Source organism: Ciconia boyciana, chromosome 4 (genome assembly GCF_034638445.1).
Source record: "Ciconia boyciana chromosome 4, ASM3463844v1, whole genome shotgun sequence".
Classification (NCBI taxonomy): Eukaryota; Metazoa; Chordata; class Aves; order Ciconiiformes; family Ciconiidae; genus Ciconia; species Ciconia boyciana.
The window spans coordinates 100,886,792-100,904,751 of record NC_132937.1 but is presented as its reverse complement, the minus strand read 5'-3'; the positions used below and the strand labels follow the sequence as shown (position 1 = coordinate 100,904,751).

General features: G+C 34.0%; 1 protein-coding gene across 11 annotated transcripts in view; it reads left to right on the top strand.

Moving 5' to 3' along the window:
* Nucleotides 1–17,960, top strand: part of KIAA0825 (KIAA0825 ortholog) — a 252,235-nt gene that overhangs the window by 119,425 nt on the left and 114,850 nt on the right. For 10 of the 11 annotated variants that reach the window (XM_072860780.1, XM_072860782.1, XM_072860772.1 and 7 more), the window contains 6 exons: nucleotides 893–1,081; nucleotides 2,633–2,866; nucleotides 4,593–5,001; nucleotides 8,910–9,066; nucleotides 13,223–13,378; nucleotides 17,400–17,494. In XM_072860780.1, the coding sequence (XP_072716881.1) occupies nucleotides 893–1,081; nucleotides 2,633–2,866; nucleotides 4,593–5,001; nucleotides 8,910–9,066; nucleotides 13,223–13,378; nucleotides 17,400–17,494 (1,240 nt within the window). The remainder of the gene's footprint in view (nucleotides 1–892; nucleotides 1,082–2,632; nucleotides 2,867–4,592; nucleotides 5,002–8,909; nucleotides 9,067–13,222; nucleotides 13,379–17,399; nucleotides 17,495–17,960) is intronic. The other variant, XM_072860777.1, reaches the window with a different exon arrangement.

The window sequence follows — 17,960 nt, the reverse complement described above, 5'->3', positions numbered from 1 at the left end:
AAACTGGCATAAAACAATGACATTTTGAAGTATAGTTTTATCTAAATCAGTTTTACAGACACTTTCTGTTTTGGAAACTAGAAATTTAAATTAAAGGTGTTTAATTGGTTCTGGCTCTTGTCATTTGTTATGATTGTTAACATCAAAAGCATATTCCACAAATAGCTGGGAAGCTGAGGTCTTTGACATTAGCACAAGTCAAAGCCATTGAGTTGCATTTGTTCGAAGAGGTTTAAACACATCATTATCTTTTGGCTGGGAGAATGTTTTATAATGATTATGAAAAACATTTAGAAATACATATTATGTAAGCTGTTACAACTCAACTCTATGAAAATCACTACTTGTCTTTAAACACATAGGTATCTGTATCTTAGCAGGGCTGAGATTTTGTTTTGAGGAACTGATTTCTTCCCAATTTCGTTTTATACTGAAAAACAACCCATTTTGGGGAGTATGCAGCTGCTACTTTATTTTATTTTATATAACTAAATAGAGTTCTATTATTTCACATGACTAATATATTGGTAAGAGGAGCTAAGCAGTAATAACTTTTTGACTGTGATTCTACAGAAGTAGTACAATTTAATTCTGATTAATATTTAGTAAATAATCAAATTCCAATTATATACTGCGTGCATTTTGAATTAAATAGGCATATTCCATAGTTTGTAAACATGCTGGAGTCTTTTTTTAATGGCTACATATAACTCAGGAAGACAGTCAAATGTCATTATGCAGAGGAAGATCAGATTTCAGTATCTGTAAGTATTATTATTGTTTGAAATATTATTCAGATACAGTTTACAGTTTGTTTTGATTAATACTATCTGTTACTGTGAACTTGAATTACTTGGAAATTATTGTAACCATGTTTTTGTTTGTTTTGAAGGAAATGAATTATTGAATCATGATGAACAATATTCTCTCTTAGAACAGATAAATAAAAACCAGCCTACTCTGATTGAAACAATCTTCACAGTACTGTCTTACTGCACGTTATCACCCAAATCTCTTGGCATTGCTTTTGAGACCTACATGGAAAAAGAGCAGTTGTGGAATCGCTTATACAATATGACAGGTATTTAATTTATTAATAACTATTCAAAATCTGATGTTAAACCTTGTCAGTTTTCAGACATGTAGTGCATATTATTTTTACTTTAATAAATCAGATGAAATGATGGTAGCTTACTTCAAAATTATGGTTTAATTGAAATGTTTTGAGCAATCAGGTCACTGTAGGAGTGGTGAAAATTTTGAAGAAAGCAGAGGTTACAGAGCGGTGTGGTCAACCAGGATTCTGATTCCCTTAAGTGTCTGTCTTACCAGCAGGCTGGCAGCAGATACTTTCTGTAGCTCTCTACAATACAGGTTCTTTGTCTCTGTGCATTTAATAGCTCCAGACCTTTGCCACAATTTAAAAGTAAGAAACGATTAAAAGAGAATTGAAAAAGAAAAGGAAGGAATTCTATTGAGGGAGACATAGGGTGATGGGCATATAGAATCTGCTGTCAACAGGCAGACAGGCTCCTAATTTTCCATGGAGAGGGAGAGGCACCCTCACAATTAGAGCAACTAACGCTGCCCCCAAGGAAAAGCAGTATTCGACCAGAAAAGAGAGGTGAGGTTTAGAAGAGTGATCTTGCAAATGATGGCTAAAATGCAGGAAAGCTCAAAAGAAAAGAAAGGAAGAAAATGGGAGAATGTAAGAGGGGAAACAGAATTACAGATATCACAAAGTAGAAAACAATGGTGGTAAAAGTGCTCAGGTATTCCTCAGAGAAAAACGGGATTCCAAAAAGTAGAAGTCTAAGGTGTAAGAGGAAGAAAAATACAGAAATATTGCATGGAAGCTTCCAGAAAGGCCATGCAGAGAAGAATAAAACTTACATCAGCAAAAAGTACAGACAAGCAAAAGTATAAGCAAAGGACCTAACATGTCAAAAGACATCTCTGATACGTCCTGCAGCACTCTGCCAGTTGTCTGCCTGACAACTGCTGCTCCATGGCAGTGGAGAAACTGCAATTCTCTGTGGTATTAAGAATGTGGAGAAGATTGATACTTGTTATATTGTCAATAGCTGTATTTAGGATGGTCTATTTTCAACATGCAATCTCTGATAACATGCTATATCTCTGTTGATGACTATTATTTGTATGCATTTTTGTTTCCAAAATATCTTTCTTTCCTTTGCTGTTCTCTAGCATAACAGTTTGGGTATCTAATAAACGCAACTTCATTAATACTATCAAGACAAGGAAGTAGAAAAAAATAGGTATATCAGTTTGCCTCATTGATGTCTAACAAGTAATTAAATATACTCCATATAAAAAGGAAGACATAAGTCAGCTTAAATGAAATTTTTAGAAGTATATTGGTGGAGAAACGAGGATGAAGGAAATAAATTAAATTGTATTTTTTGTCAGTACTTTATAAGATGGTACAAGATGCTACATTGTTTTGCTTTATACTCTTTCTTTAATTTGTGACAGACCAATAGGTCTAAGTTATTATGAATCATAATGTTTTTACTTTTCTTTCCATAAGAATTCTGAAGCACTTCTTTCTGAAATAGATTTACACAAATGACTACACTTACTGAATATTTAATAATTCTTCCTTCTGAAGTTTCCAGTTGTGGTGAGTCGGAGCCAGAGGTTATCAGATGTTTGAAGTTGACTTTGATTAATTCAGTCAAGGGCATAGTGAAACAGATAATTTCTTTGATGCATTCATGGGAGGCAACAGAAAACTATGGAACGTACCAGCACAAGCAAATAGTTCCTGAAAGTTTACTGAAAACGGTTCCAAAGGAATGGAATTACACTCCTCGGGAAATGAAGAGAAAAGAATCTGGGAAGTGTGGGTGTTTTTACTGTTTTATATGTTTATACTGTTTATACTGTTTTATAAATTTGTCATAAAAGCTTGTTACCCCTTTAATGAGTACGTACCAAAATTGAACAGTTGTAATTGATGAGCATGGCAATTTGACAATGAACAAAACAATTTCCAAGCATCCTGTGTTTTTTTTTAAAGTACTTAGTGTTAAAGTTCAGTACCTTTTTCTTGAGGCTTACACCCATGCATACACAAACAAACTTTTAAAAATAATCAGTATTGTAGTACTGATAATAATAGTACTGAAAATGTTTTTAGCATCTGGCAGTAGTAAAGTGAGATTCAACGCAGAGACTTGAATCAAGACTTGATTCAGGACGGTTTAAATTTAAATACACAGTGTTGTCTGAAATTATATCAACTTATTCATCCCAACTTTACAACAGCAATTTATGTTTGAATAGCACTGAAACTGGTATGGAATTTGCTACTGCTTCCTTGTTGAAACACTGAAGAAAGAGAAATAATATATGTAATAGGAGATGTTTTGAAGGTGATTAGATGTAAAGATGATTTCTGGTATGTACTTTCATAGCCTACAGTGCCTAAAGCCTCCATCATTTCAAAAAGCTAACTTTTGGAAACATTTCACCATGAATTTATTGCCACCAAAATATTACCTGATTATTTTCAATACAGTAGTATCACTGTAGTATATTCTGGCATGAAGTTTTGAATATGTAGATTGTGGGCAAGCCAGGGCATCAATCCATTCTTTCTTTCCATATATACTCTCTTCAGCATCTTGAGGCACATTTATGCAGCAGTGTGCTCACTGCACTTTCACTGCAATCTCACTTTAATCTAGAACTTGTATGCCTATTTTAGGCTATTGCTAAGCCTGAACTGATATTAAGCTGAGAGATAAGGCTCAAACTTAGTGACAAATTAAATTGGCTATGTGACACCTAGAACACCAAAAACCTGGCTTGGTTTTTGTTTTGTTTTTTGTTTTTCTGGTTTTGGGGTTTTTTTTAAACAAGTTGAGAATACAGGTGCAATGAATCAGGGGTTTTCTTTGTTTGTTTGGTGTTTTTTTAAATCTTGACTTGATACCATATTCTGGATCACCTTTGGGTATATTTTTTCATTTTAGATATATCTTGGGTTTTGAGCAGGATATTTTCTGTAGTTCTGTAGTCTACTTCTATAGCTACTTTTAATGTCTGGAACGTTTAAAATGCAGTGCTATATAGTGTGCATGCTTATATGAAAGTTGATAAACTGAAGTTTTGTAGGTTTGAACATAGAAAGGGATTGATAGAAAACTAAAGATTATGAATGTATGTAATATCCTGAGACAGTGCAATGCTCCACTCATGAAGTTGGAAAAATATTACACTACAATTTTGGAGACAACTTTTTTACCATTCAGAATACCTGGGTGTTGTCTTTTTCATTTATTCTGTAATAACTGTGCACAGCAGGACTAATTGTTAAGAGAGTCACAGTCTGAATTCTAAATTTTCTAGGTTCTCTGTTTTTAATTCATATTATTGTTTAGATTTTGTGGGATTTATGAGGAGGAAGCACAATAGAAGTCAAGCTACAGTGTTGAGTACTTAAGCTTTTTACCCATTTTCAGTACAAAAGGAAGTTAGAAATTATCATACAACATTCAGAAGCATGCTGTGATAGAACTATAATGTTAATGTTAATCATATCTTCTTTTCTTTCTTTTTTTAAGGCTTCACAAGGCTTGCAGCTCAGGCAGTATCTATTGTAATCAGCAAGTTACCTACAGTGATTGCATGTTTGCCTCCCCCAATTAAGTACTTCTTTTTTCTGGCTGAGAGAAAAATGTCAAGAAACTTTGCTGAATTGAAGAAAGCTGGTCTGCTTGTCTGGAACTTGATTGTAATTATATGTCGGATATTTGAGGATGGAAATACCGCAGAACTTTTAACAGGTGCAACACTTGACAGATGGAGCAAAGAAAAACTCAGTTTAGTTCGTGTGTGCTTAGAAAGTATTATGGGAAAACAGAAAAGTGGTCCTAAGCAAGTGACCCAGAAGGTTATACAAAGCATTGAACAGCAGAGACCAAACTGGATTGAAAGCCAGTTGCTGAAGGCAAGAAAATTGAGCACAGACTGGTAAGAACATACTATTTTTCAAATGCTGTTGTTTGTTCTTTATTTTACTGGATTATTGACATGTTTATGGCTATTGTTCAATTAAAAAAAAATTAGATGAACAGTGATCTTATATGAAACAGATTAGTTCTTAATATTGATGGCTTTATAGCATGTTTTTGCAAATCAGTTGCATTGTTGAAACAGTAAACCATGTTGTTTCATCAGAACAGTGTCTTCATAGTACTTAGAGATTTCATATTTTTGTGATGATCCAAAAATGTGGACAATTTAGTTGGTGTATCTTCAGAATAGGAATACATACACTGGCTAGAAGGCACCACAATATATTTATAAATTAATTTTGCTATGGTGATTAAATTAAGAGGGACTATGAAAAGCTTTCAGTGTTCATCTGTGATTAAAAAGTAAGCATACTTCATTTTAAAACATAACAAACCCTGAGGGCAAGTAGGATATATCAAAACAGGACAAGGAGAGTACCCTGCTGTGCCTTTCTGAGGAAATATCAACCTTCCCTGCAGATTTGACATTAAGGTCCGAGTGTTTTAAATCCTTATAATGATTTTTCAGGGAGTTTTGTACATGTCAATGTGTTCCTAGTCCAGTGTATTTTAATGTTGAAGTAATGTACCATTCTGTAAAAATACTATTCATCAGCTTTCCAATATTAGATTTATTGGAGTTACATGATTTACTGAATTAAATTGTTGACTACTGAGAGTAAGACTGCTTTTTTTTTAATGAATAGTCTTGAAGGTTGCAGTCGTTGCTGTCCTGACAGTAATTGTCCATATAAACAAAGGATATAGTGATTGCAGGTTGGAATCACTGATATCAGTGAACAGACTTTCATGCAGTGCTTTAAGGGACAGTATCATGTTTCTACAAGTAGTCAGTTAGCATGAGTAGCACTAAGCAGTAATAGTGTCACACAAATGCTCATTGACATTGACCTTTGTAATCTTTACATTTCCATTTAATACTAATTTACAAGCTCTAATCCAGTGATTAAAAGATTGAAGCCAGATGCCAGTGACTGAAAGAGTCATAGAATAAAAAACCCATAATGATAAAGTGTAAATTGACACTTAACGGAATGGTTCCATAATGCAATTTCTAATGTTACCAAGAGAATAGATATTTCTTAAAAAATATAAATGCAGGGTAAGACAATATTGTGGATAACCTCTGAAAACTAAAACTTCAGTATTTGCACTTCTTCTGAAGCTGAGAATTTAAAATTAATATACTACTCTATTTGCTTTTCTAACATACCACAAAAATGCTGTATTATCCATCAGGTATCAGACTGTGGGAAATAAATGTGTGAAAATGTTTTCTGTATGTGTACAGTGTCTACTGTACCTAGTTTGTGACTAGGAGTTTAAGAAACTGAAGAATGCATTACCTGCTGTCCCAGTGAGCAGTTATATGATACAGTTATGAAACTAAGTCCCCTGACTTTGGTGGGATTTCTGCAATAGAAGTCTAGCATAAACGTTGTTTTTCCATTTTATATTCAAATATCATGAGTCAATTTCTGGGAAAAAAATAATCTAGTTAATAAATAGCTGAGATATGCAATGTAGAGATAAAATATTATTATAAATGCAAATTATAAAACTAATATATTAAAGCTGAAATTCAAACATCAATTAAAATAAGTGGCAGTCACAAAACCACTAAACTAAAAGCAGATCTTCCAAGAGGAGACTTGTGATGTTTACGTGCTTTGTTTGAAATAGGAATGATTATATTTCAAAATCGAAGTTGGTGTAAAATTATGTTCTGTATAACATTTTCATAATTAAAGGATTTTGTGGGTAACTGTATGCACATGCATTTATATATATATATTCATATTTATAAATGTTTATAGACTTCTAATAGATACAGTGTGTGGAAGAAAATAGAAATCATAAATTTAAAAAATTTATTTGGGATTCATCTACACAGTTGTGGAAACATCTTTGAAGTGCACTGGATTTTTATAAGCAAAAGTCTTGCTTGATTTTGTGTTACGTTATTGTTATCAGGTCTGCTAGCTATATAAAAAGTCTAAATATTATATAGGTTCTTCCATTGTGGCATACAAATTTAACTTAGTTTTTAGGAGAATTAAAAAAATCTTCAGTGAAAGGTTTAGTTGTATGCATTGCCTGTCTTGTGTACTGCCTGAAAGCATTACTATTCATTAAAATAACCTTCACTTTATGGTAGCACCAGAGCTGTAAACAGTCACGTTAGATTCTGAAGAACACGCGTCCCGAGAAAAAAAGAAATGTCTGTCTTTGCAAAGTAATTTGTCGAGTTGAAGATTATTGTTTTTCATCATGGTGACCCTGACTTGGCTGGCTGGGTGCATATACAGATTAAGATGAATGCAGTTATTCCTTGGCTGAGGTCTGCCTCTTTCAGGGCACATTCTTCCTAATGACATGATTGATAGGCAGTCCCAAATCCAGAGAGGAACTCATTAATCATAGCACTGACTGAATCCAATCATCTGCTTCACCTGCACAGTGATGGACAGGAAAGGATACAATTTGGGTACTGACACTGATACACTCCTTTGTCAGAGGTCCTCAACTTTTTCAATGTCAGTCGCTAAGAAGTTTGACAAGAAATTCAGGTTGTAGCTATGTGTGGCATCGAAAGATCAGCCTTAAGTGTGCTTTAATTTTAAAGATCAATTTCTCTGAAGCTTTTCTGTAAAATACACCATAATAACAGAGTATCACTTACATCCATTCAGCGAAGAACAAAATTATAGTTTATATTTTGAAACTATTTGCTCTGTAGGACATTCTGGAGCTGCATGTGGAAGCAATATCAACTTTAATGTCCAGCAGCTGTGTAGCATTTAAGTGAGCCTGCAGGTCAAACAGCAACTTTCAGCAGAACTAACTTTGTAATCATGGCACGCTTTCAACAGTAAACTGCAACTTACAGCTGACTGTACCAATGTATTTTGTAGTTTTTTGGTTTTACTTCTAAAAAATTAAAATATGGTGCTTTTTTTTAATTTAGAATGGTACTTCGGTAGATTTTAAATTAATCCAATAATGACTGTAGAAGGGATAATATATTCTTGTCAATCTTTCAAGTTCTTGACACATCTGTGTCAAGGTGCCAACATATATCTGTGTTGCAGCTCTAATATTTGAGGAAAAGAATTAGTTTTAGTACTTTTTTTCTTAATACTTTATCAATGTACAATACTAAGCAAGTGCAGAGCTGCTAACTTATGTTTGCATGCAGAGAGCACCATCTGACAATGGTCAGAGTTTTGATTGAATGTTTTTCAAGTCATTTGGGCCTGTCTCCTTGAGATTTTTTTGTAGCAGTTTCACACAAATACTTGTAAGAAGAAAAACGAGGAACACTACAGGGCAAAAAGCGCAACAAGTGGCAAATAGGTACCTTTGAAATGGTTACCACTATACCAGTGGGAAGAAAAAGACTTCCATTTAAAACTTCTAACCTATACTTAGAGTAATGGCTACCTTTCTGACATGTTAATTAGTCTTTAATATGTGCAGCGACAGGCAAAGAAAAATGTACAAAAGATCGAATGCAAATGCCATTTCTAGTAGCAAAGATACTTCTCTAGTGGAAAAGAAAATAAAAAAATATTTGCTCCTTCTATGTCCTTAGAGAAAAGAAAGTTTTCTGTTTTCATCTTTCACATTAAAATCATTGAAATTTTTAGAATACAAAAATGTTATTTAGCATTTATTATGTATTTGTATAAAGGCTTCAGAGATGTATATACAGCAACATTTGTTTTGTGCAAGCCAAATCTTTAAGTTTTTTTTTAACATGTAGTTTTAGCTGATTTTGTATGAATATTTTGAGTTTTATAAATTTACCTTAAGAATACTTGTATCTTTTCTATATTCTAGTGCCTCAGTCACAGTAGAAGGTGCAACGTTAGAGGAAGGAGGTATTGCACTTGGATTCACTGAGCAGAAAATAAACATGATGGTCCTGGATATCTGCCACAAACCAGGTGGCAGCGAGTACCTGAGGCAAATTTATCACATCATCCGGCTCAATGAGGTAGGGAAACGGCCTTTTTACCGAGCAATTAGGTGTGTACTGGCCTGAGGCAGCGTCTGCTGGCAGCTAAGGGTTAGTCAAGGAGGTGATAATGCTTCTTAAAGTCAATATGAAATCCTATATTGTATTGTAATAGAATCCATTCAGTTTAGGCTTTTCTGCATTTGTACAGAAAAGATTACTTTATGGGAAACAATGTAGATTTTATTTATGTACTTAAACAGTAGTATGGCTCATAAACTTCCTTCAGATTCATATTGTAGACCATAGATACATTTTAGAGTTTGAACACAGTAAAAAAAAAAAATAAAAAATCAGCAAGCCTATTGAAAAATTGACTGTTACAGGAAGTAAAATTAAATGTGGTAAATCATTTCTCCTGATTTAAAAAACAAACAAACAAACCCTACGGCTGTACTGAGGAAGTAAATGCATCCACATGAAAACCTTACTTAATCTAGATAACTCTGTTCAGTTAAAGTGCTTTCAAAATTACAGTAAACAAATTCAGATTTGTTTGCTGCACATGGAATTTGGGCAATGTAAAAGAATTATCTCATTATTGCTAAGGCTGTACTAAATTGCCCCAAGTTACCAAAAGCATTCTGATTTTATACACTGAAATAAACACAGGTTTGCTTAAATTGTATGATAACACAGATCTACACAGCTTAATTAAGAAAGTTCTGTTTATTAGCTTTAATTACTAAATTACTATTCCTTGAATGCATAAGCAGGTGCTGTTAAGATCATTGCAAGTATACAGAAATGTTTATAATAAAATGCAAAATAATGCAAATATAGGCATAGGCCAAGATTTTTCTTTTAAAAAAATTTGATAGCAAAAAAACCCGCGATTAGGCAGCTATGTCTGTATGAAGGCAATAGAGAGCAGCTCAGTACTGGCACGGTGCTTCTAGAAATCAGATCAACTGTTTAGTTCCTAAGTATAGGCTTAAAAGCAACCTTTATGCATCTGCATTTGGAAGCTTTAGAAGCAATGTAAGCATGTATGTAGAGATGGCAACCTAATATTAATACAATACAGAATCTTTTCAAGTTTCATCTCAAACAATTAAATGGTTCAGGAAGTGAAGTGAAAATTATTACTGTAATACAGTTCAAACAAAACCTTTTCACCTGGAGCACATTCAGGTTTTCTCTAAGTATAACGGAGTGAGGAAAAGATGATGAGCAAGACCTCAGAAAATAGCATATAATCCAATAGTTAGGGCAGTCACCTAGGGGACAGGATATGCAGGCTCAAATCTTTATTATGCTTGGTTTAGACCAGGGAATTGAATCTGCATCTCCCACATCCAAACAAACTCCCCAAACTGATAGACCATTAGCTACCAGCATGGAACTTCTTCCTTTTCCCCTGTTGGAGTTGTTTCACCTTGTAGAAATTGCTGTAAAAATCTGTTCTGTAACTTCTAGGGTCAAAAATAGAATCATACTCCAGCTGAAGGGGTAGAATGCCCATATCGGGTTCTGGAGACCCTGATCCAAGATCTGACTCCTGTGAGTATTCAGTTATTTATACAAAGTGGAGCAGCTCCAATAGGAGGTAAGAGGCTGAGAGAATTAGGTGGAAGAGGGACTTTAGCCTGACTTTCCACATCCCAGGTGTCTCTCCTTGAATTTCTGCAGCTAGTAAGAGCTTTGTTAAATATAGAACATTTCTCAGTGGAAAAAACTGTCTTGTTTTTAAAAAAAAGAAGACAAAAAATCCTGACCAGCTTGACTCACACAAGGACTTAACCGTGTTACTTCAAATTGCCTTTGAAACCTTTACAAAACATTTTAATGCTTAGCATGGTGTTATAATAATGCATTTTTCAATATTATTTTTCATAACTTAGATTATGTTTAATGTGCCTGACTACCAAGAAATAGACTTCATTGTCTGTTCAAAGGTCCATCCTTTTGATTGGAGACTCCTTGGACTATCAAGGGATCGTGTTCTTAAAATTAGTTTGGAGATCTTTATGCTACACTGCTTAATAATTGCATGTGAATAGAGAACAAAATGATGAGACAGAAAATTGTTGTTCTCAATAATTTTCCTTAGAAAAGCAGGGAAAAAGGGATATAGATCCTTGGAAGCTGTATTTAGAAATAGAGTGATGATGTTACGAAGACCTATGATAGATACTGTAGAACTCAAAACAGCCTACAGTCCTTCATGTATTTATCAAAAAGAATAATAATTTTAACAGCATTTTTGACTAATGGCTACCAAAGAGAAACCAACTCTCCTGAGCTGTCAGGCTCAATAATATTCTGTCTACTTGGTTTCATGCCCAGTCATTGATAGTGAGGATATAGCTCACGTTCACAAACATGATTTCATTTCTCTTTATTTTCACATTTTTGGAACATGACCCTTTCAGGGTCTACAGTATTGTACTGTACTAAAGAGTTCATTTCCCACTGTTGAATAAGTCTCTTTGTGAAAACATAAATCCACAGTATTCCAAGGACAGAAAAACGCCTGTACTGGGAGATGAGCTGTATACCACTTGGAGTGTTCAAATCCTAGCAAGCATGGACAGCAATTTCCAATACCGCTACTGAAAAACCAACGGAATTTGCTTCTGCTGGCTCTGTGACACCCAGAGGGCTGGGTTGCTTTAGATTTTGTGAAAAAGTGTGCATGGAAGGCAGTACATTTATGAAAAATAGTTAAATGTATAGAAATAGCTTTTAAATAACCCCCTTCACCATGACTTTAAAATCTTTGCTATGGCATGAAGTCATGGATGAATGGGAAAAAACCCAGACATTTTTGTAGGCTGAGGAAAAAATAGGTAAGAGACTTAGGATGTGTTTTCACAGCTGGATTACACTGTTGTCTTAAAGCAAAAAAAGCTCTGATTTTTTTTTAAATACACTTAGATGATTTCATGATTGTCTTAAGCAGTCCTGGCAATTGGCTGCAACCAGCAGAGAGAGAGTCCTGCTCTTTCTCTTGTCCTTGTGCTTTCCCACTCCTAGGCCCCGCTTTGTACAAGCACGAGAAATCGTGTGGCTTGTTTATCTGGCTGAAACCTTTCTTTTTTCTGTCTGATTTCACAACATATGCTAGTGCCAACACAAGGGAAAAACAGCTACAGTCTATGTGGATTGGGAGGGAACTTGTGCCTTTCAGGCCAGACCACAGTTGGATCAGTTTAAACTGATGATGAAATTATTCTTTTAAGACCCCCTGAGGAGCACAGGGTGCCTTGGCAGGTAGTTTACATGTTCCCTCACCTGTGCCTGAAAATTTTTATCATCTCAGTAGCACTGCAGAGTAAAAGGAGCATTTGCATCCACCCATCCTAATGAAGACTCACCTTGAGTACTTGCTCAATGTTATGGCAATCCTATCATTATGGACTTCATTTTAATAACAATAAACTGTTTAATCACAGTAGTCCTTCCAGCAAATAGATCTGTAAGTGTTTCATTATCTAGCTCTTTGTAAAATGGTTCTATTTAATCAAAACACTTTATTGGCATGCAATGATGATTTATTTACATAGTAGTTTAAGAAGTGAAAACAGAAAAGATTCTGGCCAAAATAATCATGCGTCTGTTACAGTATAGTTTCTAAAATTGCCATGTAAATCATAAATTACTTCCAGTCTTTGAATGCTTAAACAATTAAAAATAGCTTTGAAGAGTGGGAGAATATCTCTTTCCTGTGTTTAAACAACTGGTTTGAACATGTTCATCAAACAATTAATTTATAGTCATATAGTAACTATTTAATGCTGTCCAAAAAATAACTTTAAATATTTGTGTATACTTTATCACGTAAAATAAATCATATAATAGCCATCATACATTAGAACAGCTCATAGAAAACATTTGTTTTTCACTTCCACATATACCTAACATATTTATATTAAATGAGAACTGATACACATAATTTGATGACAATTTCAAAACAATAGCTTAGATCATTCTGATTTGCTTCAGTTGGATGGATGTTGATGCAGGTTATTTACTGTTTGTTGTAAAATGGTGTTACTCTTAAATACCTTACTCCTTTAATATAAGGAACTTCTATCAAGCACACTGTAAAGTTATGCTTGAAATTTAGGCAAATTTCACTTAGAAAGCTAGGTGGCACATACTGTTTTGTGGTTGTTTTTTCTTCTAAAAGGAATATTTGAAAGAGCAGCTGTCTTATGAGAATTCTTCTGAAGATGCTGTTACCTCCAGTCAATGCCTGCCTTTGACACTGAAGGGCAGAGAAGAGCAGCCTGTCTTCAACCCTTTCCAGGTGTACAGACAATCTTGTGCAACAGCGTTCAATCAGGTTTGTGAAAATCTGAAACCTTGGTTATAGTATAATTTTTACTTGTCGATCTTATTATGATCATGATAATGACAGAGACTGAAATTATGAAAGCGGAATTAATTACATGCGTTCACATTTGATGAAGTGCAAAGGAATATTATTACTCAGGAATCTAATGAGGGCACCCTCTACAATAGCATAATGTTCAAAAAGCCATTATTGTCCTTTTCTTTTATCAGAATTATTGCATGTAAGAGCAATTTGCATTTACTTAGACTTTCTGTGTTAGTTCAGTATAGTGAAGGAAAGCCCATTAGTAACGATGACATTTATTACAACTGTGTAATGGTACATAAGGGCTAGTCTTAGTCCTTTGAAAAATCATGGCAAAACTCCAAGTGCACATTTAGAATCTTCCTGATGAGTCTTTTACGGAAGCGTTGAACAGTAAAGTAAAGGATGCTTTGGAAATACAGAGATCTCTGTGATCTCTCACAGAGAACAGTGAGAATAAGCAGGGGAAAAAACACAAAAAAATGAAAGCATCCATTTATCTGTTTTTCATTAAGCCTTGTTAGTGATATGTAAAGGATTATAATTTACTTATAGAAATTAGTTTCCTGATAATGTAGCAGTTAAAGAAAATAGATCTAGTTGCCTAAACCTCTGCCAGAGTGCCACGTGGCCAATTCATCACACAAAATGGTATGTCGTTTCTGATAGCACTTGGACACTTAAAAAATCTTACAACATCGTTTCTTACGTCTTCCTAATCCATCATCTACAGTTTTGATTCTACCCCTCCATTTCAAATATTTAAAAAGAAATGGTATTACAGTGACATGAAATTCACTTTACTTGTGGTAGAAAGACATCCTTTTTCAGTACAAGTCTGCTTTTAAATAGTGTAATCTCCTTTCCCAGTTTTGAGCATTTTGGACTATTTCACCAGGTGTATTGCTGTAAAATATATGTTTTGGTTTTTTGGTTCATTCTTTTTTTTCCTTACTTGTTTAATGAATGCTGAATCATTGTCATGTTGCAATAAAAGTGCTAATATCCTGAAAAAGGAGATTAATAACAGTTTCACAAGGCTTCTCACTCCAGAGAAACATGCTTTTAAAGTATCTTTTTTTTTCTTCCACTAATCCCTTTACTTATATCTTAAATTGATAGAATTTAAGGGGCACAGAATCACTCCAATTTGAAATGCAGAAAATAGTTTACTAGGCCTCAATTCTCAATTCATTAATAGTATGGTAGAATAAGACCTTCAAGTAGTGACAACTCAGAGCAGAATTCTTCTGCTACATGACAGGTTTGCAGTGCTCTATTAATCAACAGATGACAAGGGATAGTTCATATTAAATTGCTTTGGATTTTGTAAACTTTTGGCATAAAGTCTATTACCTGAATATGGAAAAGTATCTTAAAATTAAAAGAAAAAAAGAGTAGATCATGGACCTTAAAGTACCATGTGCCAACCCTTTTGTTGACAATGACAGACTTGTTTACTGAGCTTAATAATATTATTAAATAATTTCGTTCCCTTTACCATAAAATTGCACATTTATTTAGTGGTGTGGGACTGTCTATTTATAAAATAGTGGTCAGTATAGCTCAGTGTCTGGTTTCCTGTGAAGACTGTTACCAGTGCCTGTAGAAGATGCCAGAGCATTGGCAAGGAACAATTATTCTTCTCAAAGGATACGTTTCTTCTTAAATTCATTTCTTACTGGTTGGCAACAGCCATGAAGCTTAGGAGTTAAGAATCCATGATTAATTTCTTGATTTTCTTTAAATCTATTGTAACTAGATTTGTTTTTAATACATCAACTAACATTTTATCCTTTTATAAATTCTAAGTCCCAACAAACTACTGGTTTCACAACATATTTTGTCAATAAGTTAATTATGTATTGCTTTTTAAAACTTTTTTCTCAGAAGGGCCAATTGGAATAGGCATGGCAATACTGCTTGTGAGTCCAGAGAGCTGGTTCAGCACTAAACAGAGAATGTTTGTGTTACACTATGCTATATAACATATTATAATACATAGTAATATAACAATATACACACTGCGTAGCATGGATGTGCTCTTAGCTTCCTCAGCAGATAATTTATTAAAATAAAATATTTCAAAAGCTTTCTGAAAGATAATTTGTAGTAAGCATTCCATGTATTGTTTGTTGGTATATGTAAAAATTGCAGTACATTAGGGAGGTTGACTTTTCTCTTCTGAAGTTTTGCTAATTTGTCCCTATCGTTCAAATTTAGCAAGATACTTAATCATAATTTCTATGAATTTTACTGCTCCTGAAACAAAGGCCACTAAACCACTATTCTGAGATCAACTCTAGCATTTTTATTAATGATATGTATATTTCTCACCTTCCAACCCTCTAGTTCAGTAGCTGATTCTAGGAAGTGTGTCATTTCTGTTAACAATTCAGCCACTTCATTCTTACATTCCTGTAAAAATCTTGAATAATCACCATCTGGTCCTAGTAACTTGTTGCTCTTGATTTTATCAATTTGTCCTGACACCTCAATCTCTGCCAGTGCTGCTGCTCCTCTATTGTCTGATAAGATTAAGTCTAGGCTATGCAACTCCTCAACAGTATCAACGAAGAAGAATGCTACAAAGAAATTATTTTCCTTTCCTGAAGTGACTTTTTTCAAACTGATCCTTCATTTTTTCACAGAACTGATCATTCTGGTGGACTGAATTTTTACCTGGTATACTTATTAATTTTCCTATTTGTTTTTATGACTGTTGCTACTGGCTGTTTAGCTTCTCCTTTTTATCTCTCTTGATTTTACAAATACTTCCTCCATATTTATTTATCTATTTTTAATTCAGTGTAAAGTATAGAACAGTTGCATGTTTTCTCCCCTGTGTGATTCTACTCCCACTGTTCTCTCAGTTGACTCTCTTTTTTTTCCCTTATTTCTTATCAGATGTTCACTATTACTTCTACATTCACTTTCCACTTTCACAGTATATTATTCTTTCTTTAGCTACTTGTCTCCCTTTCTTACTCTGTATTTCACCTTTATTGTTCTGCATTACTTTTAAGTGCATGCCAAAGATGAGTGTTAGGGAGAAAATTAAATTAGAAGAAGGAAGGGAATGAAATAAAGATGGAAGGAAGGGGAGGGATTGCACTGATTCTGCTTTCCCAGAAGAACCAAGTGCTGTCTGTAAGAAGAAAAAGATGCACTGCAAGATATACTTTACTCTTCTTATTTACTATTATTTCCATTGTTTTGACTTGCTTAATTTTTTTTAAACGACTCAATGCTATTTTAGTGTTACAACAATAATTTTTAAATTATTTCTTCCCAAGAATGTTGAATTGTAGTCACTATTTGACCATTACTGACAGTGAAAATTAATACTATGCAACAGGAGTTACTGTTTTGTAAACATAAGAATGTTGTGTGTGGTCTTTTGTCTGCCCACCATTATTGTAGATTGCTTTTATTTATTAAATAAGCAATATGTAGTTATATTTGTTCATATTGTCTAGACTTACTGCTGTTTATAATAACCATCTGGTGACTGGAGTGCCTTACAAAACAATAGACAAGTAAACCATCACTCTAATTATGATACAGGTTACATCTTGAATTCCAGCTACACCAAGTTTTTAATGACAAACTTTTTGCTGACAGCAGAAAATGTAAATTGCTGTTACATAAAAAGTTGCCAATTATTTTGCTTTTCAAACAAAGAGTCAAGCTCTCAGACAAAGTGGTTGGGCAGAATGCCATTAACAGTTGGAAGAATAACGGTTCAAAAAATTGATTTATCTTTTTATAAATAATGGCTACATCCCCAAATGGATTTATAAATTAATTGCTGTCTTATTGGAATAAAAACCTTCTTCTGTGGACATGATTGATATCATCTGTCTAAGTCCTTGTTCTAGACCCCCCTCCTTCTTGGTTAGTATATCACAGCTGGAGCTTTAATTTACTGATCATATTAACACTGATTAATAACTAACAATAGCTTCTTGCCATGTATCAACAGTCAACCATTACTGAATGGAACTGGGATTGGTCAAGCTTGCTGCCAAGTTATTTGGGACTGAATCAGATGACCTTCAGGGTGCTGCTGGCACACAGGTAATGGGATTTTGGCAAATAATTGCACTTCCCTGTTGTCTTTTTTACTTTATAATAGTCAATACACAAAGATTTTACTGGTGAAACTTATAAAATAAATTATACATGTATTTTTAAATATGCAATTTTAAAATGGAGATACTTATTGTCTATTTGATCCATACAAAGATGGGTTTCAATTCCTGTTTTGAGGAACCTAATATGTTCTTTCTGTCTAAGACCTGGATATATGTTGATATTGCCCTTATACAGTGCTTTACAAAGAAATTAGTAACTTTTGCAAAGCTATATTGCTCAGGGAGGTTTCAGCTGTATAGCACAGAACCTGGGGGATGTTTATTCAAGTTGCAATGACTTTTAAATTCAGTTGGGGGCGTGACAAATGTAGTTAGAAATAGAAAGTGTTTCCTGAATAGTTTTTAACCAATGGAAGTTATTTTAATATTTTAACAATTTTTTACTTGTA